Source organism: Ascaphus truei, chromosome 2, assembly GCF_040206685.1.
Source record: "Ascaphus truei isolate aAscTru1 chromosome 2, aAscTru1.hap1, whole genome shotgun sequence".
NCBI classification, from domain to species: Eukaryota; Metazoa; Chordata; class Amphibia; order Anura; family Ascaphidae; genus Ascaphus; species Ascaphus truei.
This window is the reverse complement of record NC_134484.1, coordinates 372,861,394-372,887,359: the sequence shown is the minus strand read 5'-3', so window position 1 is coordinate 372,887,359 and position 25,966 is coordinate 372,861,394. Positions and strand designations below refer to the sequence as shown.

The 25,966-nt window shown below is 44.9% G+C and overlaps 1 protein-coding gene across 3 annotated transcripts in view; it reads right to left on the bottom strand.

The window, feature by feature from the left end:
* The window catches only part of ANO10 (anoctamin 10), a 220,766-nt gene extending 195,046 nt beyond the window's left edge, over nt 1–25,720 (bottom strand). The window contains exons 1-5 of one of the 3 annotated variants that reach the window (XM_075587054.1): nt 25,589–25,701; nt 20,330–20,545; nt 10,912–11,063; nt 8,044–8,232; nt 6,501–6,635 (exon numbers count right to left, since the gene is read on the bottom strand). In XM_075587054.1, coding sequence (XP_075443169.1) covers nt 6,501–6,635; nt 8,044–8,232; nt 10,912–11,063; nt 20,330–20,367 — 514 coding nt within the window. In that variant the 5' untranslated portion in view covers nt 20,368–20,545; nt 25,589–25,701. Of the gene's footprint in view, nt 1–6,500; nt 6,636–8,043; nt 8,233–10,911; nt 11,064–20,329; nt 20,546–25,588 lie in introns of all 3 variants that reach the window. The other 2 variants (XM_075587056.1, XM_075587055.1) reach the window with 2 other exon arrangements.
* Nucleotides 25,721–25,966: the final 246 nt, after the last annotated feature.

The following is a 25,966-nucleotide window of genomic DNA, read 5'->3' as shown; positions in this document are numbered from 1 at the left end:
GGTGTTCAGAATAACCACTGCCATTCAGTATGCAGTGGAGGCTTCGTCTCCTTGTCAGAAAGTCTTTATCATTGCTGTACGCTGGAAGCTTTCTGTCACGTTTTTTACTCACCATAACTTAATTGTGTACCTGGTTTGTAGCCACTAATCAGCTTCACAATACAAGGTCAGCAACCAGCCTCACACTAATGACACCCACAAGGTTGAAATAGCTGCCTGTGAGTACTGTAGGTTTGCCGACCATTTACTTCTGCAAGCCTGCTTTGCTTTAAAAGCTGTATACTACGGCAGGCATCATTTGCAGGGGGGAGACCATGTTAAAATGGAAAAGAAGTAAAAAATGGACTCACTGTGTGCTCATTTGTATATAATGTATACCCTGTTCACTTATGTAACTTTATTTGTAACCATGTATTATTTGTCATTTTAACTCTATGCCCAGAATATACTTGAAAACGAGCGGTAACTCAATGTATTACTTCCTGGTAAAAGATTTCATAAATAAAATAAATAAATGTGCCTGTCATTACCCAGAATCCCTGGCTGCACTGGAAGCACTGTATGCTGAGAGATTGTGGGGAAAGTAGGTTTCTAGACCTGTCTCACACGTGTGAACATGTTCATAAGTTTTCTTTATCATTGCTGTACACCTTTAAAATTTTACCTAAACTTTAAAAAAAAAAAAAAAAAAAAGTGATTTTCTTTTTTTAAAGCCGTGCAGTTTTATTACCAGCATCCAGCGGTTCTCAGTATTGATTGTTTCAAGGAGCTTTAATCACTCCGGGTTTAAATGTAATTTAGAAAAATCTAATTCATTAGCAACCAATGCAGATTTGCAAAAACAGAGAGCAAATAGCTTTGCTGGACTAAATGCTATAATATCCATTACAAATGCAACCAATAGTTATTATTGATGGAGGTATAAACATGACAAAAATGATTGACTAATATCCCATACCACTGTAATAAGCAAAAAGCAACACGAATGAAAAAAAAAAATAATGTTCAAGCACAGCTTCCCTGAACATCAAACGATATACTATGCATATGTAACCCCTTTTCCCCGTCACTAAAGGAACTACCAGTACTGCCGTTACAGGTTTGTCTACCAGAAGGCCTGAACCTCCGCCACTGGGAGCCTGGGGTGATCACTTGTTCGCCTCGGTGCAGCGCCTCCAACTGCGAGGGAACTGAGCGTAGCAGTACAAACCCCACACAGAAACCAATATCAATAATAAACACACATGTGGTATATATCAACGGGTTTACTAACATAGGATATAGCAACCTGTACCACACAGTATATATCACACACACACACACACACACAATATAATACACTGGGTGAGTGTCCCCAAAGTACATAGGGTGCTTGGCACCAATAGCCCTGGTGTCCTTTCCCCCCAATGTCAGTCCCACACAAAGTGCAGGGAGTAGCGCTACCCCGTGTATCGTTGGTGCACTTAGGTGTGGTATCTGCTCGGGCACTCCAGTACCCGGGTACTGCCGAATAACAACTAGGATCCGTCTGATCCAACGACGTAGTATGTCCGCGAAGGCGTCCGACACTGCGTGGGGTGAACTCCTGCTGGAGGGTCTCACATTTAAGAGTCTCTTATCGGGGGTGGTCTAGTCCCAGACCAGAGGCCGCAAGTCACTGCGCGGCGTCTTGACACGGTAGCCCAACACTACTATGGTTATGGGAAAAGTCCCTATATGGGGGCCTTTACCTGTAGCAGCCACAAACTCAAGGTGATTGGGGCCTAGTCAGGAAGCTACTGGCACTCGGACACTACCTTCCCCTTCTGTGTCCTGGCTCCAACTGGTGTGGTCCTCCTACAGTTGCTCGTCAAATGTATCCTTTTTCAAGTGCCGTCCTTCCTGGAGCCCTATTGGCTGCTGCGCCTCATATGTATGTAGCTATCTCCCAGAGCATGCTGGGATATGTAGTTCCCCTGCGGTGGTGTTTCCAAGATGGCCACCGCATCTGCAGCCCTCTGCGCATGCGCTGGGTCTCGCGCATGTGCGCTGATGACCAATATGGCAACCGCAACTGTGTGGACTCTTTGCGTATGCGCAATAATCCAAAATGGTGGCACCCTCTGCCGGCGTCCCACCACGGAGCTCCGGACTAGCTGCAGCCTCCCTGGACCTGGCGGGTCTGCCTGCATAGCAGCGTAGCCTCCCCCTTCCCCGCACCGGAGGTAAGGGCTAGGGGGACTGGGCTACATACTTCCTGTAGTGGAGACTCCAACGTCCCCGCTTGGGAACAACATAAGCACAAACATTTATATAATAAAAATGCAGTAATACAACCACAATAAACAATGTTGTACAATTCAGCAAACATTTATAACTGATGCTAGCTTGCTCCTAGCTAGCTGCTGAGAATCATAATGGGGTGCCCCTAACAAATCATACGCCACTCTGGTGGGAGGGTGTCTCGCTCGCTGGCTCCTGCGAGGCTTTTCTTCAGTGTTTCCTACTTGGGGGAGTCTATCATAGTCCTCGGGCCTTGGCCCATGTCTAAGGGGCAACTCAGTCTCTGCAAAGTCTCTACCTGGCACAAAATTTGAACTTCTGGTATCCAGAGGATGGCTGGTTGATGCCACTGTGAGGGTACATGAGGCGCAGGCCCATTACCCGGTGCTCCTTCGGGAGGTGCCAACCAGTCTCCATTGAAGTTGGTGGAGGTTCCTTCCAAAGGATCTTGGGTGGATTCTGTTACTGAAGCGGGAGTCTCTGAAGACTCTTCTGGCTGACAGGCAGTTGTTATTGTCTCTGGTTCAGGGTCACTTTCTCCCACTTGTGGAATGGGCAACAAGTGGTTTCTGTGCCAGACGTTTACCCTGACATCCGCATTTCGTATGCAGTAGACAGGGAGGCCTGGCATCTGGGATTCTACTTCGAAGACCCCGTCGCGCCAGCGGTCGGCCAGCTTGTGTTTGTCGGTGATCCCTAAGTTGTGTAGGAGAACAGCGTCTCCGGGCCGAAGCTCCCGATAGTGGACCTTCTGGTCATACCGTCGCTTGTTGCATGCGTTCAGATGGGTTGAGGCCTTTTCCGCTAGCTGATAGGCGTGGTGCAGGCTGTCCTGAAGTCGCTTCACACATCGGTAGTGAGCCATATTGGGTACCCTATCGGTATATACCCGGAGACGAATGTCTACAGGCAGTCGTGCCTCTCGCCCGAACATCATGAAGTACGGTGTGTACCCGCATAGATTCATGCCGGGTGCAGTTGTACGCATGCACCAGTGCTTCGACGTGCTTGCTCTATTCGGCTTTCTGTGAGCCCTTTAGGGTGCCTAGCATGTCTAGCAATGTTCGGTTGAACCTCTCCGGCACAGCATCTCCTTCTGGATGATATGAAGTGGTCCTAGAATTCTGAATGTTGAGCAGGTTGAGAAGCTCCTTCATCAGTGTGCTATCAAGGTCCCTTCCCTGGTCGGAGTGCATCCGATTCAGCAGACCGTACGTAGTGTATAAAATACTTCTCCCACAGTACATTGGCGACTGTGAGAGCTTTCTGGTCCTTTGTCAGGAATGCTTGAGAGTAGCCAGTGTAGTGGTCTGTCACTATCAGGACGTTCCCGATGCCTCTTGAATCAGGCTCGATGCACAAGTCCACGCAGACTAGATCCATGGGGCCGGAGCTTTTTAGGTGGCCCATTGGGGCTGCGTGCAGGCATAATTTATACGGGAGGGGGTGGGAGATCCATGTTAAAATTAATAAGTAAAAAAGGGACTCACTGTGTGCTCATTTGCCTGTCATTACCTAGCTGCACTGGAAGCACTGTATGCTGAGAGATTGTGGGGAAAAGTAGGTTTGTAGACCTGTCTCACACGTGTGAACATGTTCATAAGTTTTCTTTATCACTGCTGAACACCTTTAAAATTTTACCTAAACTTAAAAAAAAAAAAAAAAGAGTGATTTTCTGTTTTTAAAGCCGTGCAGTTTTATTACCAGCATCCAGAGGTTCTAAGTATTGATTGTGTCAAGGAGCTTTAATCACTCCGGGTTTAAATGTAATTTAGAAAAATCTAATTCATTAGCAACCAATGCGGATTTGCAAAAACAGAGAGCAAATAGCTTTGCTGGACTAAATGCTATAATATCCATTACAAATGCAACCAATAGTTATTATGGATGGAGGTATAAACATGACAAAAAAAATGATTGACTAATATCCCATACCACTGTAATGAGCAAAAAGCAACACGAATGAAAAAAAAATTATGTTCAAGCACTGCTTCCCTGAACATCAAACTATATACAGTACTACAGGTATGCATACATGTCACATAAAGCTACTCAAGTTAAGTATTTATTAAAACAACCCATCATCAAATTAAACACTGCTAGAGTATTACACATTTTTTTAATATTATCAGAGCAAACAAAGTATAAGATTGAAGAATTGACAATCATTGGAGAAAAAGTTCTATTCAGAATCTAACGTTGCTGGATTTCATTTTCCTACCTTCTTTAAATAAAGAAACTGGAGTTTCCAATGTCACATTAAATGGGCTAAAATAATACATTAAAAGACAAATTCAACCTAAACATCTTTATTTTAAAGCAGCCATAGGGGTTTAATTTTTCTTTTTTAAGGCAAGATTAAAGCAGGGGGTCTCTGTAGATGAACTGTGTTAATTTCAGATCCGGGGACCCCCTGCTTCCCGAGATACTTACCCCCGTAGCGGGTGCCGGTATCTTGGTTCAGTTTAAATGTACTGGTCACGCGGGTCAATAGAAAGCCGCGCTACTTGACCACGGCTTCCTATTGGTCCAGTGACATGGGATATTTCAACGCCGCCATTATGTTAGGCACACATTTTCTCTGACTGCAGAGATACCGGCTCCCCCTACAGAGATAAGTATCTCTGGAAGCAGGGGGTCCCCGGAGCTGAAATTAACACCGTTCAGCTCCGAAGACCCCACAATTCAATCCTGTAATTAAAAAAATAACTACACATTTCTTAAAAAGCGAAACCCGTATTGCTGCTTCATTCAGAGTACAAAACCCCTTTTGAGCTCCATTTAAAACATCACACAATAATCATGGACAACTCCGTTGGTGCCTGCTTTTGTTTTTTTTACAGCACGATAACCAGGAGGTCCTCCAGCACTGCACGATACTTTTAGCTCCAGGCAAACTGGTTTGAGGAGAGATGTACTGCTACCAGTGTCTCTTTGCCTCCCGGGGAAACAAAATGGCCATCAAATCTCGTGATTTCCACAGGCCTTTAGGAAGCAGCAACATTGGGAACTTCCTAGTAGACGGCCATTTAAATTCCCTCAGTGACCACCAGTAAGTATGTCGGAAACGGGTAGGTCCCCGGAGCTAAAAATAGCGCATTTCCATCTAGGCGGGCTTGCTGCTTTAAGACTCAAACACATAAGGGGATTAAAAATGAAACAAAGACAATCTTTTGTATTGCAATTATTATTATTATTTTACAGTGTTTAGAGGTATTTGCAAGTAAATAGAGCATACGGTATGGTTTGAGACATATATGTTGATTTCTATCCTCTTTCAGTGGAGACAAAATAGAGATGAAAAGGATTTAGAAACTCAGTATACAAAAGGAGCGTATGAATACATTTATTTTCAAGGATTTCTACCATGGTAACTTGATAATAATAATGATGAAATGTTTAATAGTGATAATAATGCACTTATCCTCCAAGACCTAGCAATGTAACTCTCTGTCCCAGAAACTCTGCTCATACAGAGACAGCATAAAGTGCCTAAACACATACTATTCTGCTTATATCTGCTTATGTATCAAGTACACTTTATGAGGGCAAATGAAAGTGACAACATTCTCCAGCGTACAAAATACAGTAATTGATAAAGACACTTACAGTATGAGCACATTCACATGTCTCAGGCAGTCTCCCAAACCTGCCTTAGGCAGCGCTTGTAGTGCCAGCGACGCGACCGATGACGTCACCCGTCGCCATTTGCAAAAGTTGTGTTTAGGTTTTGGGCGACTTCCATGTCATTAAAGGGGAGCGTAGAGGGACGGAGAAGCTCCCGATTGGCCGCAAGGGGAGACCGTTGCCGGAAAAAAAAATCAAATAACAGTGACTACCAGATTTCTGGTAGCACTGTCGCTCCGTCGCTTTGTCGCTGTCGTGTGCACTATAAGCAAACGCGACAATGCATTTGTTTTGCCGCGCCGTCGCCGGCACTATAAGCGCAGCCTTACACAATAACCCCACAGCACACAGGGCTTCCACTCGCCATGCACTTCTTTGACCCAGATTGTACCTTAAAAGCTGTGTGAAACAGCATTTTTGATATACAAACGTTTGCAAACTTTCTCTATTATTGATCGAAGTGGTGCGGTTTGATAGTATTGTTTGGCCATTTCTGAATCCTGTCATTTTGCTGTAGCTGCGTGTGCGCCGATTGTTTCATTTGTTAAAAACAGTCCTCCAGAGAAAACGAAAAACACACACACAATTTTTTTTTTTTTAAAAGCACTTACGAATCGATTTCCCAGGGTAAAGCTTTGCCTGCGGATAACCAGCAATAATTTTCTCTTCTCTTGCTCGAAGATTATCCAGCTCATGTTTAATTATATACTGACATTCTGCCATGGTAAGAAAGTCAGCACCGTCTTCTGCATCACCAAAATAAAGACACATACAGCTTAGTTATTCATTCAACAGCACACAAAGCGTCTAAAACCCAGCATCATTTCCTTGAGCAATAGGGTAAATTGGCCTTTGAGCGACAGAGGGTCCAGCAACACATTTGATTGCTGCACAGTTGGAGCTGCTCTAGTACAACTCTGACAGTCAATAGTTAGTAGTCACTAGTTTAGAAGTGGCTAATTTCAGTCCTCAAGGGCCACCACTAGGTCAGGTTTTAAGGACATCCCTGCTTCAGAACAGGTGGCTCAATCGGTGGCGCAGTCAATGACTGAGCCACCTGTGCTGAAGCAGGGTTATCCTTAAAACCTGACCTCTTGGTGGCCCTTGAGGACTGGAGTCGGCCACCCCTGCACTAGTTACATCATTAGCTTGAGCAATTACCTGAAAATCTCCATATATATATATCCCCTTGAGCATCAAAGGGGCCAGCAACGCATTTAGATGCATAGGTGGAACTACTCCAAGTTGACAACAAGCTCACACTGAACAGGTCCTAAGGATATGATACTTATAATCCCACGTTCTCGCTACATGCAAATGTGATGAGCTCTTTCAAAAACATCAAAAAGAAAGATTCTGTTTTCTATGTAATACATTGCTGGCCCCTTGTGCACGCAAAGCTTAATGTAACATCAGGGGCTGCACAGTATTCAATAGCCTAGTCCATGAGTGCTCAACTCAAGTCCTCAAGCCCCCAACAGGTCAGGTTTTCAGGATATCCTGCTTCAGCACAGGTAGCTCAAGCAGTGGTTCAGTCTTGGACTGAGCCGCTGATTGAACCACCTATGTTGAACCTGGGATATCCTGAAAACCTGACCTGTTGGTGGGGCTTGAGGTCTGGAGTTGAGCATCCCTGGACTGGTCACTAATTGCACTTGCCGAGTACCTGCTCTAGTAGCATTTGTCTGGGGCTTGTTAACCAGGAGAATGGCAGCATGATCAAACCTTTTTACCCTCCCTCAGAAGGTAGCATCAACCTTGATTAGTATTGCAGGAAACATGCAGTCCTTTCAGGCCTTCTCTCAGGGTGTGCTCAGCTAGCACACTTAGACATTAGGACTGAACACCTGCTCCATTACTATTCCATCAAGAGAGTCCTTCTACATAACGCAGGCTTCCTTATTCATGTTTGGAGGCAGCAGCAGTGGCAGTAGCTGCAATTATTGCACGTACTAAATAAACATTTCTTTAAGGGCTCTTCTGATTAAGCTTGAAGCTTGAAGTGTTTTGGCATATTTTATATTGCTTTTTTAAAAGGTTGTGAAGGATACAACATGCTGATTTAAGAGATCATATGTTATTTCAAGACTTCCATGCCCTTGTGCGGTGTATTGGCAATAGGTATTAGCAGTGCAGGGTATAATTATGACTTACCTCTGAAGTTGATATATTCTTTCCTGTTGTTGTAAATGAAGGATCTCATAGACCCATCATCACATTCTTTCACCAGTCCCACTGACTCAGCCCCGATCAGCAGGCGCTTTGCAGAAGCACCAACAAGATAAATATTGGCGCTTTCATCTTCTTCCGATTTCATAAGTGGTTTGATTAACAGCTGTGCACCTTTAAATAGACACAGAAAAAAAATGTTTTACTGTATTTGTTATCCCTTGACATGGAGTAAGCATTGTGTGGGAGGACAAAGTACACTTCCCTATTTTCTTTATCTATGTAATATCTTACCAAGAAAGATATATGGAGATGGATATCTCATTTTAAGGCCGGCACAGTTACCTTTCAGCCACTTTTTGGAAAGTGCTTTTATTTTAATCAGGAAGATGTGTCCTAAATCTCTGTTCATGTTAGAGTGGCAATTCCACCCAGGGGTGCCTGCAGTTGAACCGCACAATTGTCAGCTCCAGGGACCCCATGGTTCGTGGGATAATTGCCGGTAAAGATGCCAGCGTTACTTAATAGATGACACTGCGGTTTTCTATTGGTCCACGTGATGTGGGAGATTTACAATTGCTACTTTGTTCCCCCTTGAGGGGACTGAAGGACAGTAATTATCTCGGTAGCCAGTTGGTTTAAAAAAAAAATTTCAATGGAATTTTGGACTGGTTTATCAAGTTCCACAAATTCCACTGATTCCGAGGGTATCAGACAGGACAAAGCAGAGGTAGCGGCAATACTTCCAGACTGACCACGCAACGCCTGGTTTCCTCAACTAATCAACTTGCTAGAAGACGAGCCACGGCAACTGCCGGTGTTCCCGGGTCCCCTATCCCAGGGCCCAGTACAGCACCCCAAATCCAAGGATCTGGGGTTTGACGGCTTGGAGATTGGGTGGAAACTGCTCAAAACTAAGGTTGTCACACATTCATACAGACCTTAACAGCAGCAAGGAAAAGGTCTACGTCTGCAGTGTATTATAGAATTTGCAACGCTTTTATGTATGGTGCGAGCACCAGAATATAAATTTGTTTTTTTTCGAGTCGTTCCAACATTTCTAGAATTCCTTGGAGCTGGGACTCAATGTTAGTTCCCTGACTGTGCAGATATTCGCATTGCTGGGAAGGTAATTACCTACAGTGGATCTCATAGTAAGGTTTTTGCAGGCACTGAGAAGAATCAAACCATAAATGAAGGATCCAGTTCCCATCTGGGATTAACCCATAGTCCTGCAGGCATTAACAGTCTATTTGAACCACTTCCGCAAGCATCAGATTCGGATTTGACGCTTAAAACTGTGCTATTGACAACAGTAATAGTGAGCTGCAAGCTTTATCCATAAAAGAGCCATTCCTTATTTTTCATCAGGATAAGGTCGTCCTGAGGCCTGTTTATCCATTCCTGCCAAAGGTCATATCCGCCTTTCATCTGAATCAAGAGTTAATTTTACCTTTGTTTTGTCTGAATCCTTCAAACAAAAAGGAGAGGATCCTATACTCTGGATGTAGTAAGGTGTTTGAAACATTACCTCTCCAGAAAAGTCAAACCAACTAATTGTGCTCCAGATGAAAGGAAGAAGAGGACGAGCTGCCTCAAAGTCAATGATAAACCATTGGATTATAGCGGCTATCAAATGGGCCTATACCATCCAAAAGAAACCAGCTCCAAAGCTGGTTAAAGCCCATTCCACAAGGTCCATGGCCACATCCTGGGCAGAAAAGACACAGGCGTCTCCCACAGTTATGCAAGGGCAGCAGTTTGGACATCTATGAATACTTTTATAAAATACTATCATTTCAATGTCCATGCCTCGGCAGACACATGCATTGTTAGGAAAGTCCTTCAGTCTGTTATCACGGCTCAATAAATAAATGTTATACTTTATAAAGAGATGGTTTCTATGGTAATTCACCCTAGGACTCCCCCTTTGTTCAGGCACTGCTTTCACTGCTATGGGAACCACCAGGAAAATTTAAAATTACTATCTACCTTACCATCATTTTCTTTTACTGGAAAGTCCATCAATGACAGTGCACACCAATCCCATCCCGATTGTTGTCGGTACAATATTAATGTGACTAGATTATATATTTCAGTGTTGATATCACAAGACTAGGGAGGAGAGCTATGTATGATCCTCCCACAGGTATCCTTGCTCAGGTACGAGGTGGAATTTAACTCATTAGTGCACAGCATGGATGGAAAAGAAAATTACGGTAAGATAGATGCCAATTTTCCTTTTTCCCATTATTGGATAATGTTTTAGTGGGGGTTTTGGTTTGCTTTCCTCTGATAAAAATACTGGAAATGCAAATATTGGATCAGTAATCTAAATTGAACAGTTTGAACTCACTGGACATATGTCTTTTTTACAACCTCATCTACTATGTAACTATGCAAGATCGCAAAAACACTCCAAAGTATTTGTTATTAGGTGGGCATTAAAAGTTAAAAAAATATATATATGTAGTTATATTTTTATTTGCCTTAACCTACTGTAGAACGATTGTATACGTCTTTCTGTAGGAACCATCTAATTGTATTAAAATAAAGCTTAGAAAAAGTTTGACATTTTACACGCAGCGAGGGGAATAAAAATAGATTTCTCCGTCACATTTTGCCTGAATCCTCCCCTACTCCCAAAGAAAGAGATGCTTAACATGAGTAGAAATCTGTAATTTTGCATCACATAGCTACCCCAACTACACATACTATACCAAGCAAATGTTATTAATAGAAATCTAGTAGGGCAGCTGGATATTTAATGTACTATTTATAACAAAATAAGTAATTATATGGAATTATATAAGGAAGATGGTTTCACTTTGATGAATAGAAGCAGGCCCTTACCTCCATCTTTCTTCTTGTCCATAATTTTCTTTGTAAGCCATTCTTTGGTTTCCTCTTTGACATTCTTTGCAAGCTCGATCACCACCAAAGGCTTGAAATCAAGCTCAGGTGGGTCAAGTTTTGAAAGGCTCCTTTTCATCTTGGAACGATATCTAAATAAATGAAAGACAGTCATGTAGCTAGTAGTTTTACCAGTATATGTGGGTCTGTGTACCTCTCGGTCGCACCTCCTACAGTATGTTGAGAGTGCTGACCTCAGTGGCTACACACAGAGCATGCAGGTACGATTACCTCAGGGCCGCACCTCCTATCGACAGTGGAAACTGCTACCTGATAAGAATTACTGTCACTAACCTATTGATATATTCACTTTAACCTACCTGCCGCTACCAGGACACATTGCTCTACCTGGTAGCCAACTGGATCATGCAGCAGGTCTCCGTTTTATACACATAGCTGAGCCCTATCTGGTCAGATTAGTTTGCAGGGTGTCTGATACTCTAGAGGGGCTGTCTCATAATTTACAGAGCACTAGGCTTCTCTTAGACCCACTTACAGTAGAGCCATTTAGACCATCCCAAGGTATGATTACGTCCATCCAGCCATTCAATCTCTATGGCTAATGTATTTAAGCTCGTACTCTATACTCCAACACTATAACGGTGAGCTCCATTGTAGAATAGTTATACACTATTGCTTTCTGTTTGTATTATCTGTTGTGTGTCCCCTTTATTTTATTCGTTCATTGGATCTCATGAAATGTTACTCTTTTAAGCTATCACGTAAGCATTTATGGTATCTCATTACCTTTGTGTCTGGGATTTCCTTTTGAAGTCGTAACTTGCATAATTACACTGCGTTCTGTCTTCTGGGACTTGCCTTTGAAGCTGCACCCCATACTGCTTGATACACCATCAGTTTCCTAGTCCTTAGCATTATACACTGAATAATATAGGTCACAGACTAGCGAGTGTACATTAGTGGGGGCTCCTTTCTCCACCTACTCTCCCTCTACGGAGTGACCCTCTAGCTCAGAAATGTATTCCCAGTCAGGAAGCTAGTAATATGCTGTGTAGCACTACTAATGTTATCAGTAGCTCTGAAAGCCATGTAAAAAAAACGCAAACAAAATCGTACAGAACTAAATATAGTGGTTGGACAATAACACACATCATTACTGAGACATCTAAATTGCAATGCCCTGATAGGAAATAACCTTAACTTGGAAATATTGAATGAACAGTTACAGTGAATATGATGGCTCTTAACAACTACAGATGGGCAAACTTCTGATCTGCAGATTTTTTTCAAGGGTTTTCCAACAATATCTGATCTGCCGCCGAACTTCATGGAAAAAAAATTCACCTATACGGATTGTGTGAAATCAACACACAGATTTACAATTTGAATCCACCCAGAGCTTGCAGACCCTGAAATACTGTCACAGCATCGTTTTGAGCTTTAACATACCTATTAACAATCCCAATGCCCCATCAGCCTTTCAATTTCTCTCCTTAACCTCCTCCTTTGGCCTCTCCCAGTAGACTGCCTCTCCTATTCACTGCAATGGACCCTCCCTTGATCTGAATTTCTCCTGCTTCTGTTCAGTCTGTAATACTCCCATCCCTCTCTCTGATCATCACCTCCTAATCTCACTCTACACTCCCCAAAACCTACTTCAACACGCACATACAGAAACTTACATGCTCTAGAGCCCCTCCAATGTTCAACATCTTTACAACCTCTCTTCTCTGCCACCCATAACCTTTCCTGCAACCTCTATACAATGTGAGCATCTTGTATACAACCACGTTACTCACTTTCACTCCTAACTCCCTGCTTGACTCTTTACAATCTGGTTTTCACTCCCTACACTCCGAGACAGCACTAACAAAAGTGGCCAATAACCTACTCCCAGCTGGCTCTAATGACAATTTCACATTACTAATTCTCCTGGATTGCTCTGCTGCTTTCGACACTGTTGAGCAGCCCCTTCTTCAGCACAATCTCCACTTTATTGGTTACCTGAAGCTTAACATGTCCAAAACAGAACAAGTAATCTTTCCCCCTTCCACTGTCACCTCTACACCCAAACTGTCCCTCACTGTAAATAATACCACACTCCCATTAACACAAGAAACCTGCTGCGTAGGTGTCATCTTTGACTCTGCCCTCTCCTTCATTTTTCAGCTTTCAGACATTCAAAAACTCCCTGAAAACTCAACTTTATAAACGTACAGTAGGCCTGTCTGGCAAACCCCTAACATCCATCCCCTCCCCACAAACCCTATTGGTACCAGCTATGTGGCTGGACCAAACTCCAAGCTAACACCCCCCAACATCCACATCCCTAAATCTTAATGGGACCAGCACTGCAGCTAGACCTTACTCCACCCTGAGGCATACTTCTCAAACAATGAGCAGCCACTTAACCTTTTGTTTCAACATTGCCCTTATTCCCTCTAGATTGTAAACTCTCGTGAGCAAGACCCTCTTTACCTTCTGTATCCATTTGTGGTTGTCTGTGCTTATTTGTATGTCAGTCTGTTTATGCAATGGAGGTCATTCTGCACCCCCACTGTACCCCACTGCAGAATATGTTGGCGCCTTACAAATAAACGAGAATAAATAAAGATGCTGGGAATGAGTAGGACTGACTTCCAAGTACAATGTCCAAATATACCTACAGTATTCATTTGGTAAACTCCCTCATACTAAGATTTCTCTAATAAAAGTATACTCACCCCACGAGCATGTTAGTGGAAGAGATCCCCATTATCCACCCTCCCACGAGTCCCCATTGTAGCAGTTTTTACAGTTTACCTGAATATTTTACCAGTGAGGCCAAAGTGGCCAACGTGAGAGATTCTGTCATTTAGATTTGCTGGTATCAGGGAGGAAATGTAAAAAAGATACTCTTATTGGGATCACTGTTATGTAGGGAAGGTTGGCCAATGTGTGAGATGCACGAAACGAGAGTGACATCTAACAGGCCTCGGCTCACTAATCGGAGTCGGCCATCTGATATCCGAGTCTGGAGTTAGGCAGGTGTAGGTGGAAAATGACAGATAAATCTTTGTCTTCCACTGGCATGGTCCATAAACTTTTAACATGCACAGAGTTAGACTATAAACACATGCCCTTACACATTCCTGCGCATAAAGTGGAAAAGATAGCTTATGCATCAGTGCCACTCACTCAAAAGTCAGTTTTACCTGACAGGCTTTACCTCAGCATGCAAAAGGGCGCAAGAAGAGAGATTTAGTAGGAAAATTATAATGACGAAGTCAGATTTTTGCTAAAGAGAAAAGGACAAAAATGTTATAACAAAATATAACAGCTAAATATAATAGTTAAATTTCTTTGGCTTCAAAGGAGAGTTGACCAGTGTGAGACTCACTCCTCCTAGTGAGTGACCCTGTGATCAGCCTGGGCCCCACTCATCTGGATACATTAACTATCCCAGGTGAATTAGGGTGCACCCTCACTTGTGGTCCATTTCCCTGGTGTCTATGCCTCACTACATGGGCCAGGGCAGCCTGACACTCACACTGATAGAAAAAAAATAGCACTTGCACTCACTGGTTTGTGATATAGTAACATGAAAAGGCGCTATGATCCTGCATCCATACCATGGGAGCATGTAATAACAAAATAACTGGTTGGATTAGCACTGGAGTTGCTAGGTGGCTTCTCCAAACATACTGGACAAAATGGTGAACGGTGCGACGCGCTCAAGAGACACACACACACACACCTCTCTCCGTTCCATGCTGTTTCCTCCTTTCCTTGGCCCCACCCTCAGGCTCCAACCACCTCATCCTGATTGGCTGCTGCTGGGTAATGCAGCCAATCAGGATAGAGGAAGCTGCCCAGCCCCCTAGCAGCCCTGCTTAGGGACATCTATCGGCCCCCAAAGCTGGTCAGGTCACTATGTTCAGGGAGGTAATATAGGACACATACATGTCCAGTATTACCTCTATTTTTTTTACTGGACAGAGTGTCAAGATACAGGACAGTCTGTTTCAATACTGGACACCTAGCAACCCTAAATTCAGCACTTAGTAATAGAGAAAAGGACAAAGAATAGAGAAAAATACACTAATATGTTCCTTTTGGTATCAACTAGGTTTCTTCTTTTAAATGTACAGAAAAATACAAAAATCAAGAATTGATTAATCTGCAGACACACGCTGTTACACCAGCAGAATGAGCAATGTTTCAAGACCCCCTAACCTCTTCATCAGGCTTAATCACAATCCACATTGCAGGGGGGTTTATATAATCCCTGTAAGTAACTTCAGGTCTGCAATCAGTGCTTAATCAGTCCTCCTGCATGTGGAATTCTCTGTGGAAAGCAGAGAGCTCACACAGACCAGACCTCCTATGTGATTCATGAATGCTGGCAGACCTGACCAATTAATCCCTGAACACAGCATGACTGTAAAATACTGTATACAGTGGAGTGCAGAAGTAGTCCCAACCCTGCAAATTTTTCACATTTAGTTGGCACCTGAGCGTACTGCCCGACGCTTTGAAATTAGACTTTACATGTAGAATCTACAAAAACTACTCCAAAGTGATGAAGATAGCAAAAGCATTTAGAATATGAAGGAAGATTTACAGAGAAATACAGATTCATCTCAGTTGTATAAGTATTCAACCCCTTTGCTACTGCAGCCCTAAATCAGCTCAGGTGCAAATGAATTGTTTGAAAGGTCACAAAATTAGTGCAAGTGTTTCAGCCTGTGTTAGGGTTGCCAGGTGTCCGGTATTGAATTGGACTGTCCTGTATTTGGACACTCTGTCCAGTAAAAAATGAGAGGTACTGTAATACTGGACATGTATGTGTCCGGTATTTTCCTCCCTGGACATAGTGACCTGACGCACCTTTCACCACTGAGTCCAGTATTTTTGGAGAAGCCACCTGGCAACCCTATGCCTGTGTGTAATCAAAGTGGTTTAACTTGTAGGGCCGGTCCAGGTCTGTGCTATGCTGCAGTTTCATTCTACCAAAGAATCTCTGGGACATAACACCCGAGTCACCCCAAAGACGTCTCCCTAAGGGAGGCTCCCCAATATGCCTTCATTTCTCCTGTCCACTAAGCCAGCGTGGTCGAGGTTAACAGCATGAGGAAAAGTGGCACTTCAAATACCATCTGGAGCTGACCAATCCCTCCCCCCTGCCTGTCTGCCCTGAGGTCCAGTACTGTGCTATACTGCTGTTTCACTCTACCAAAAAGAAGCTCTGGGACATAACACCCGAGTCGTCCCAAAAGGTGTCAGCCAAAGGGTGTCACCGCTTGCTGATGTTTGGTAATGTTACAACTGTTCTATTGCATTTTGAAACCCCCCAGCCCACTCTTCCTCTGTATCCAACATCTCAACATACCCTGCCTATAGGCTGTAAGCTCCTTGAAGCAGGGTCACTTCTAACAACACACTGCAGGCCTATCCATCCTCTTCTAATACCATTTTAATTCTGTCTGGAATTATTACTTATGCCCATAATCATATCTGTAACTGTCCATGAAATGTCTGCAAAGTGAATGTATAATATTTGTTCATTTAATGCAACCATATATTATAACTCTGGATTTTCCGGTCTGCCTCATGTTTAAATACAGGCATGCACTTAAGGGGACATCACAATACTTTACAGACAGTTTGAGAACTACAATTATTTTGTTACACACGAGACAGACAGGAGGGGGTCAGCGTCGTTGAGAGCTTTGTAAATCAGAGCTAGGGTTTGAAGTTTGATTCTATAGAGAGGATAGGAGAAACCAGTTTAGGGACTTGCATAGTGGAGCAGCGGAAGCGGAGCAGTGAGTGAGGTAAATAAGTATGGCGGCAGCATTTTGGATCGATTGAAGTTGGGACAGGTGGACGAAGGGAATTTAAAAAATAAAGGTTGATGATGATTATCATCATTTCCTTCAGGAATATAAAAACATTTCAGCTGCAACTCACATAGTGATCCAACAAAACAAACATGAAGAGCAAGGAGCTTTTGACAAAAAAAAGTCAGGGATAACATGGTAGAGAGGCACAGAGTAGGAGAAGGGTACAATAAAATGTAAAAGGCGCTGCTTATCCCTCTCAGCACAGCGAAGTCCGTCATTAAGAAGTGGAAGATGCCTCATACCACCCAGATCAGGTCGCCCTCCCAAACTGAGCAATCGGGCAAGAAGGAAACTGGTTTTTGGATGTCACTCTGAAGCCAACATTGACCTTGAGAGATCTGAAAAGTTCAAATTGATACACAATTCTATGTCAGAGTGCTGTGCTGCCAACGGACGCAGTCTCCCTATGCGCTCAGCCTTTGCCACCACACACACCTCTCCAATGAGTCTACGTCACACGGAAGTGACGTCAGACGTACCCTGGGTGTGTGCACTAGCAACACACGCGCCGTCGCGCTTACTATAATCGCGGCCTAAGGGAGCATTACCAGGCACTCTATTTTAGAGTAATAACGAGGGACCCTCAACTATTATTAAGATTTACAGTTCCCTTTTACCACTGTATACTAGTGTCTATACGTGTATTGAAACACTTATGTATATACATTTATACTGTGAAACGTTAATCTAGTTACCTGGCACTACCTACCAGGACCTGTACACCATCCTATTTTTACCAATACGTTTGTCCTGCACTTTGTCATTATTTTATTATCTTTGTGCTAAATAAAGTTTGTAGATTTATTTATACCATTATTATTATTATCACTAATAGGTTGCTGTGCACCCCCAGAGGATTTGTTTTGGAGTACACCCTTGTGCTTCTTTCTCTAGTAGTCTGCCCAACGCCCAGGTAGCACACAACCTCCGTCACTACACAAGTTTGAGCGAGGTCACTCTCTTTTGACATCTCTGTAAGGACAATACAGAATTTTGCCTTAAATGGGACAGAATTTTAAATAAGTGCACATTAGATTTGATTTTGTGGACCATTAAAGCACTCCAACAAGAATGTGTCATGTGAACCGACAGTCAAAGACTTGGAAGAGTAATTAACCAAGCACACGAGGCCTGTAACCATTAAAGAGCTTATTGAAGAGTTGGATAGAATATTGATAATAGAAAAGAAACAGGATGAAATTATTATTATTTTTTTTTTAAATGCATCAGGGACACTAATGATTACCAGAGAAATTAGGTATATAGCCGATTCAAGGAAGGACACTACGCTAATAACTTTACTAGGCACAGGGAGCATGGATAGAGAAGGGAATACCCATCCACAGAAAGTGATCTATCGACAGATTTTACTGCTGATTTTTTTTATACCAACGCACAGAACAGCGGGAAGGCTACAAAGAAAGGGGACATGGAGGGATGGAGAGAAGGCTTCAAGAGGTCAAACGGGCATACGGGTACAGACCTGGTCTTGGAGGAGAACATAGTACAGGCATACCCCGCTTTAAGTACACTCACTTTAAGTACACTCGCGAGTAAGTACATATCGCCCAATAGGCAAACGGCAGCTCACGCATGCGCCTGTCATCACGTCCTGAACAGCAATACCGGCTCCCTACCTGTACCGAAGCTGTGCGTAAGCAGGGAGACTATAGAGCCTGTTACAAATGCGTTATATACATCAGTTATGCACTTATATAACGATTGCAGCACAGCACATGCATCGATAAGTGGGAAAAGGTAGTGCTTAACTTTAAGTACATTTTCGCTTTACATACATGCTCCGGTCCCATTGCGTACGTTAATGCGGGGTATGCCTGTAATTATTATAATAAATAGGACAGGGAGTTATGCGGGACAATGAGCCATCTCTAAAGGACTATCCTTTGTGTCATCCCCTAAAGTGGATTGGCTGCAGACGGACGTTGAACTATTTAAAATGTTTAGAAATATCAGACTAAAGCCTTTCTTTTCCACAGAGAGCATTTGTACAGATGGCAGGATGGAGGAGGTCGTGATCCTGAGCAGATTGTTACAAGTGATTACCAGGGGTTGAAATCTATTGCTAGGGAACTAAAACTGATAAGTTAGTTCCAGCCCCCGCAGACAAATCATGCAGTTGAAACATTCGCTTGTCTAGTTACTAGAGATGTAGATAACTTAAAGATATGGGATCATTCTAAAATCGACACACCATAATTTAACTCAGAAAGGTATATTTTGAGAAATATACAGAAGGATAAACACATAGGGCCTCATGCAGAGAGCAGCGCTAACAGAGAAAGCGGCATGTTTTGGCGAATTCTGCCTTGAGAAAGGCAGATAATGGCAAGTTTTTAAAAAAGCGCCAATTTTTTTTTTCTTGAAACTTGCCGCGCGGCTGGAGAGATCTCTCCAGTGTTTAAAACAGCCGTATGCAGAGAGCCGCGAACGCCATCTAGTGGCTGTTCGCGCCAAAAAAATGGCGCGATTTTCAAAATTTTTCCTCTCCACCATGAAGCTGGCGCTCCGCGGCCGGTGGAGGAGAAAAAATAAATAAAACGATTTCTTTCCCACTAGTTTCACCAGCGCTCATAGCGCTGGTTGAAACTCTCCATATGCAGAAAGGATTGTAAATGCAGTTTTATGCCCTTTCTGCATATGGAGAAAAAAACTCTCCAATAAAGCTAAATTTTATTCCCCTCTCCAATTCTAAATAGCGCTGCTCTCTGCATGAGGCCCATAGTGAGGAAACCAACTGACAAAGGTGGTGCAGTGTTCATCATGGAAAAACTAAGATACTGACAAGAGATGTTTAAACAGCTCAATGAAGTGGAAAACTATAGGAGGGTAAACAGGAACCCTATGCATAATATACAAAGTAAGATAGAAGGTGCAGTGGATAGAGCATTCTCAGTAGAAGGTATTACAAAGAGAGTGTGACTTCTTAATGAAAAAGAACCCAAATACACCTGTTTTCTATACCGTAGCTAAAGTCCTTCCAAATCTCACAGACCCACCAGGACAACCGATTGGCCTGGTGGGTCCTATACCAGGAGATCTAATATGCTTCTTCCTGTGCCTAGACCAGGGGTGGACAACTCCAGTCATCAAGGGTCACCAACAGGTCAGATTGGAAGGATATCCCTGCTTCAGCACAAGTGGCCCAGTCTTTGACTAAGCAACCTGTGCTGTATCCTGAAAACCTGACCTGTTGTTGGCCATTGAGGACTAGAGTTGCCCACCCGTGAGCTAGACACTTTTCAGAGGCAAGACATAATCCTTGCCAACTGAGATACCAGATCAATGAGTGTTCCACACTTACAGTGGGGTGGTCACAAAGTGGCTCTCCTTAAACGTAGGGAGTTCTTCTAGATCCATAACCTGTAAACCCTAGCCCCGAAAGGTCTGAACGAGGAATATGACCTGCGTTGGTACCTATAAGGGAGTCATGTTTTTCAGCACTTGTCGATTGACGGAGGTGTGACTCTTGATATTGGTCCTCTTTTGCTTACTTCATATCACAGGTCTCGCTTGCCATACAAGGTGGCATTCTCCTGGGTTCTGTCTACGTCCAGCATCTGGCTCTGTCTCCTCACGTGGATAGTCCCTTACCTGGATGTCGTCCTCTCTCCTACCCTCCCATGAAACTCAGAGATTATATCCTCAAGTTTGTTGTCTGTCTGTTTACAGTGCTGGTCCGCAAGTATCTCTGCACCAATATGGGGATTCTGCTCTTACCAAGAAAAAGAGAAGAAAAGGAGCGCTAACATGCAATTCTTAATAAAAATTAAATATGATGGAAAAATATTCCTATCCTGTGTCTTTCAAAAATAACAATCAGTCCATATGTGTATAAGTCCTGTGTCAATCAATATCATACATAGAGATGATGAGTGCAGAAGTCCCAGTTTGTAAACAGACTGGGTGGGTGGGAGAGAGTGACTGGGTGGGAGAGAGTGACTGGGTGACAGTCAGGGACTGGGTGGGTGACAGTCAGTGACTGGGTGGGTGACAGTCAGTGACAGTGGGTGACAGTGGGTGACAGTGACTGGGTAGGGTGACTTACCTTGACCGGGTGGGTGCATCTTGCCGCTGGACGCTTCCCCCTCCTACCACCGATATCCCCGCGGCAGCTACCTGGGACGGGAGGTGGGCTCGGGGGGCGCACAAGAAGCTGGCCGCGGGGAGGGGGGGGAGCAGGCCGCAGGAGGAGCAGGTATTTCCCCCTCTGTCCCACGTTGAGAGCGGGCGCAGAAGAGGAGCAGGTACTTCCACCTCCGTCCCACGTTGGGAGCGGGGGTGGAAGTGGGCCCTGCATGCCCTGCGCATGCGCATTGGGAGCGGGGGGGAGGGGAGTGAGCATGCGCGCCGGAACCACGGGGAATCGCCGCCATTTTTTTAAACTTTTAAAAAAATTATTATTTATTTAAATAACTGGAGCCCAGCCGCGCAGGGGGCACAGGGGGCCGGGGCCCCCTGACCCACGAGGCCAGGGACGTCAGTGCCCTTTGTCCCCCCCTGGTGGCGGCCCTGCCTGGGGCAACAATAAGTAAATTGGCAGCGCCGCCACTTGCCCAGGATCCCCGATATGAAAGATTTCCCTGGAAATAACTATAAAAATCCACAGATATAGGTAAGCTTTATATATATATATATATATATATATATATATATATATATATATATATATATATATATATATATATATAAAAATATATATATACACATGCATAACAACACATATACGGATCTAACATTGAAGAGCATACAGACATATATGGCGGATATAACGATAATTAGCATATACACATATATGGCAATATAACAGTATATCAGCAAGTCAGGCAGCACACATGGTACAAGTGTTCTTTTCCCACCACCGTGTATACCCCCACATCGTGTCCACCGTAAAGAACCAGTTCCTTGGTCACTTAACCCCTAGTGTCCCCAAGAAACCCACCCCCAAGGCAGGATCAGCGCCTGTAGGTACCGGTGTTGGTGCACTTTATAAGAATACCTGCCGGGCGCTCCAGCACCCGGTAGCTGACACTTCGAAAAGATCCGTAGATCTAGCGTCATCTCTCACGAATAGTTCCTCACGGTCAGGGAGGTCTCTCACGAGTCTTGACTCCGCAATGCAGTCTGATCCCAAACTACAGATCACCTTGTAGCTCAGGAAGATGCTGTGTCCCTGACTGCTACTATCAGTAAATGGGTAAAGTCCCTATCTAGGGCTGTTCCCTGCAGTACCATAGTAGAATCAGGGCCTGCGCTGGGGCCCAGGGGAATATTCTGGCCTATGCAGTGGGTCACTGACCCCCTGCACTACGCACCTCCTCTCCCCTTGCTCTCCCAGCACCAACTGTCCCCAACTGCCTTAACTCCCTCAACTGCCAGCGCGAGCTCCCCCTCGCGCTAAACTGCCTTCCTCCTATCTCCCACTATCAGCCGCCCTATTGGCCAAGCCGTGCCACGTCATCCGGCCGCCCTGCGCATGCGCGAAGTTCCTCAAAATGTCTGCCGCACTGGTCTGCCCTGTAATGGCCGCCAAGTGACCTCTTGCTCACGCGCTAGCCGGATGCACCACAAGCTCCCGCGACCGGGTCGCCTCACCAGCTGCCTTTCCCCCCCCCACCCCCCCCCCCCCTGCTATGCATCGGCACTCGCGGGCGGGCGTGCATACATCTCGCCGCCTTGCTCCTGCATCCACACTCCCCCTGCCTGCCTGCCTGGCTACATGTTCCTGATGGGATGAGATTAGTAGCAATAGAAAATATTTTGGAAAATACATTACTGTAATTTTCCTCATTAGGAAACCAATAATATTTAAATATGTTAGTTGTATAGAGAAGGCCGAGGGTTGTGCTTTTAGTGTAGGAGGGTTTGGATGATCACTGTATAATTACATTATTGTTCAGGTGAAGACTACAGCTTCAGTATTTTGGGGGTGAACACCCCAGACTGTGGTCTGATTATAGCCCCTGTAAGGTACATTGTGATAGTCCTATTGTAGCCAGGGTCCCTCCAGCCCCCCTGTCTGCAGGTTTCTTTCCCTCTTGCGTGTGTGCTGCGGTGGGGGCGAGCGCGTTCCCGGGGGCTCCCGGTGGCAGGACGCCGCCATGTTTAATGTGTTCACGCATGTGCGGAGGCTTGCGCGTAAGCAGAGCAGTCGCGGCGCCCATGTTGAGGTTGGCGCGGGAGTTCGCGCCTGTGCCGTGCAATGCACAGAGGTTGGCAAGCATAGAGGTGGCCATTACATGTGTGCAAGAGCTCTTGGAAGTTGCGCATGCTCAGTTAAGAGTAGCGGCGGCCATTACAGCTTCAGACATGCGCAGTAAAGATCGCACACGCGGTCCCCATAGGAAAGAGCTGTACCAAGGACTACAATTCCCAGCAGCCTCTGGGGACTGCACTTTCACCCTGGTCACAGGCAGCATTTAAGCCAATAGAGCTTGCAGCTTCTCCTGTTGGAGAAGATACAATGTTGTGTGCAGACAGGGATTGTCAGTTAGGAGCTGGGACACAGAGGGAAGGGTGTGTTTGTGCAGGGAGGAAAGTAGCCTCCTGCACTAGGCCAGAAGTCTCCCCTTAGGCCCCAGCTAGACCCCACTCCCCTTCAGCTTGTGACAGCTTTAGGGAAGGCCCCTTAGCCTTGTTAGCAGTCAGTTTAGTTAGTACAGTCAGTGACACAGCTGCAGTGCTGTGTGCTCTGACAAGAAGGGTCAGTGTACAAGGAATCATTCTCTGCGGCTGCAGAGATAAGAGACTTTCCAAAGGTGGATCACTCCATGCAGGAGTCACCCACCACCAGGCAGAGTTGCAGGACGTCAGAGGAGATCGCAGAGCGGCGGATCCTTTGTGAAGAATCTGCAACCTCAGGTGCTGGAACACTGGGGCAGGTATCGTATTTATCGTGCACCAACATACCGGTACATCAGGCGCTGATCCCGCCTATAGGTTCTGGGTCTGTTAAATGGACTCGTGGGACTCTGGGTACACGGTGTTGGGGAAGGGGGAAGGTATAAGGTGTGGGGGTTAATGCACTGTGAAATAGTGAACAGCGCACTGCCAGGGAGTCAGGTGGTGAAAAAGTATAATTCCCATTTATTTCAGAACATATCTGATAAAAACATCACCCCAGGGGGGGTAACAAACAGCCTCCTAAGCGTTTCGGACAGGTAGGTCCTTTATCATTCCTTGATAAAGGACCTACCTGTCTGAAACGCGTAGGAGGCTATTTGTTACCCCCCCCCCCTGGGGTGATGTTTTTATCAGATATGTTCTGAAATAAATGGGAATTATACTTTTTCACCACCTGACTCCCTGGCAGTGCGCTGTTTGCTTTTGTTCTATTTGTATCTGGATTCTCATCTCCATGGCTGGCACGCCACAGTGGACCCCCAGAGATCGCAAAAGCGGGTAAGGACTCTATATCTTTATGTTTGACCATTATAGTTGAGTACTCTAACTTGGACTCTGTAAGCTATTATGATGCGTTATGACATTTGGCTATGAGTGACTCACAGGCAATTCTTTATATTAACCCACTGCAACATTGGGGTCCTTGAAGATTTATGTTTCATGGATGAAGTTTGTCTTAGTGGAGCACCCCTCTACCTTCTGTTCACTGTGAAATAGTGTGCCTGTGGGTAGTTGTGCCTGTGAGTGTCATAGAAGGACACTATCACTATTATCATTGCTATGTGTATTGTGTTATGTTTGATTCTGCATATAGTAAACGGTTATACTTATACTCCTGTGTATGTGGTTACTATATGTGGGTCCTGTGTATGGAACATTCTACACTCCTAGAATCCTACATAGGTGGAGGCACTGACCGAAGAAACGTTCCAGAGAAGCACCCCAGGTTCCCATCAGCGGAGGCTTAGGCCTCCTGTGAACCTGCAGGTATACGCACCACACCTGGTAACATATAGGTTCCCCCTCACATTCACTCTATCTGCGATTGGGGGTGGGGGAAAACCCGTTACACTTGTATTTGTCAGTAATTTTGTTTAATATACTGTATATGTTACACTGATGCTGTTTTCAGGGATTGATTGGTCGGGTCTGCCAGCATCCCTGAATCATATGGGTCTAGACTCTAGACTGTGTGAGCCCTCTGCGTTCCAAAGTGCGTTCCACACACAGGAAGTGCACTGATTGCAGACCTGAAGGTACTTACAGGGACTATATAAACCCCCATGCAATGTGGACTATGATTAAACCTGATGAAGAGGTCTGGGCACCGTGAAACGGTGTTCATTGTGCTGTGGTAACAGCGTATGTCTGCAGACTAATCCCTCTTGATGTATGTAATGTTCTGCACATTAAAAGAAGAAACCTAGTTGATACCAAAAAGGAACACGTGAATGTATTACTTTCCTCTATCACCGAGTGCTGATCCAACTAGCCTGATACTCAGTCACACTCAGTGTGCAGCGTCCCCTCTGCATGTCTCAGTCACACTGTGTGCAGCGTCCCCTCTGCATGTCTCAGTCACACTGTGTGCAGCGTCCCCTCTGCATGTCTCAGTCACACTGTGTGCAGCGTCCCCTCTGCATGTCTCAGTCACACTGTGTGCAGCGTCCCCTCTGCATGTCTCAGTCACACTGTGTGCAGCGTCCCCTCTGCATGTCTCAGTCACACTGTGTGCAGCGTCCCCTCTGCATGTCTCAGTCACACTGTGTGCAGTGTCCCCTCTGCATGTCTCAGTCACACTGTGTGCAGTGTCCCCTCTGCATGTTGCGGCTGTTTCCTTATATACTCACTTCCCTTACAGCAGCACAGCTCCCAGGCAGACACGGGGCGCGTTCCCGCGGCTACAGCTGAGCGAGCCTGTCACAGGGTGACCCGCCCGGGAGCGTCACTGCGGTTCTGGCATCCTATTGGCTGCCTGTTTCACAGGGGGATGCAGCTTCCACATCGCTAGCTCCAGCAGACGTGCGGCCAGCGCGCTGATTGAATGTCGTTCATGGCATTGCCAGATCCCGCCACGCTGATTGGCTGTCGTGTAGCCTGGGTTATTTATATATGAAAGGGGAAGTTTAGAGCACAGTCAGGATGCTGTCAGTGCTAGTGTAGTTACTGATAGGGATTGTGTTTCTTGGCAGGCATTTGTGTTCACAATTATTTATAGAAAACGATGA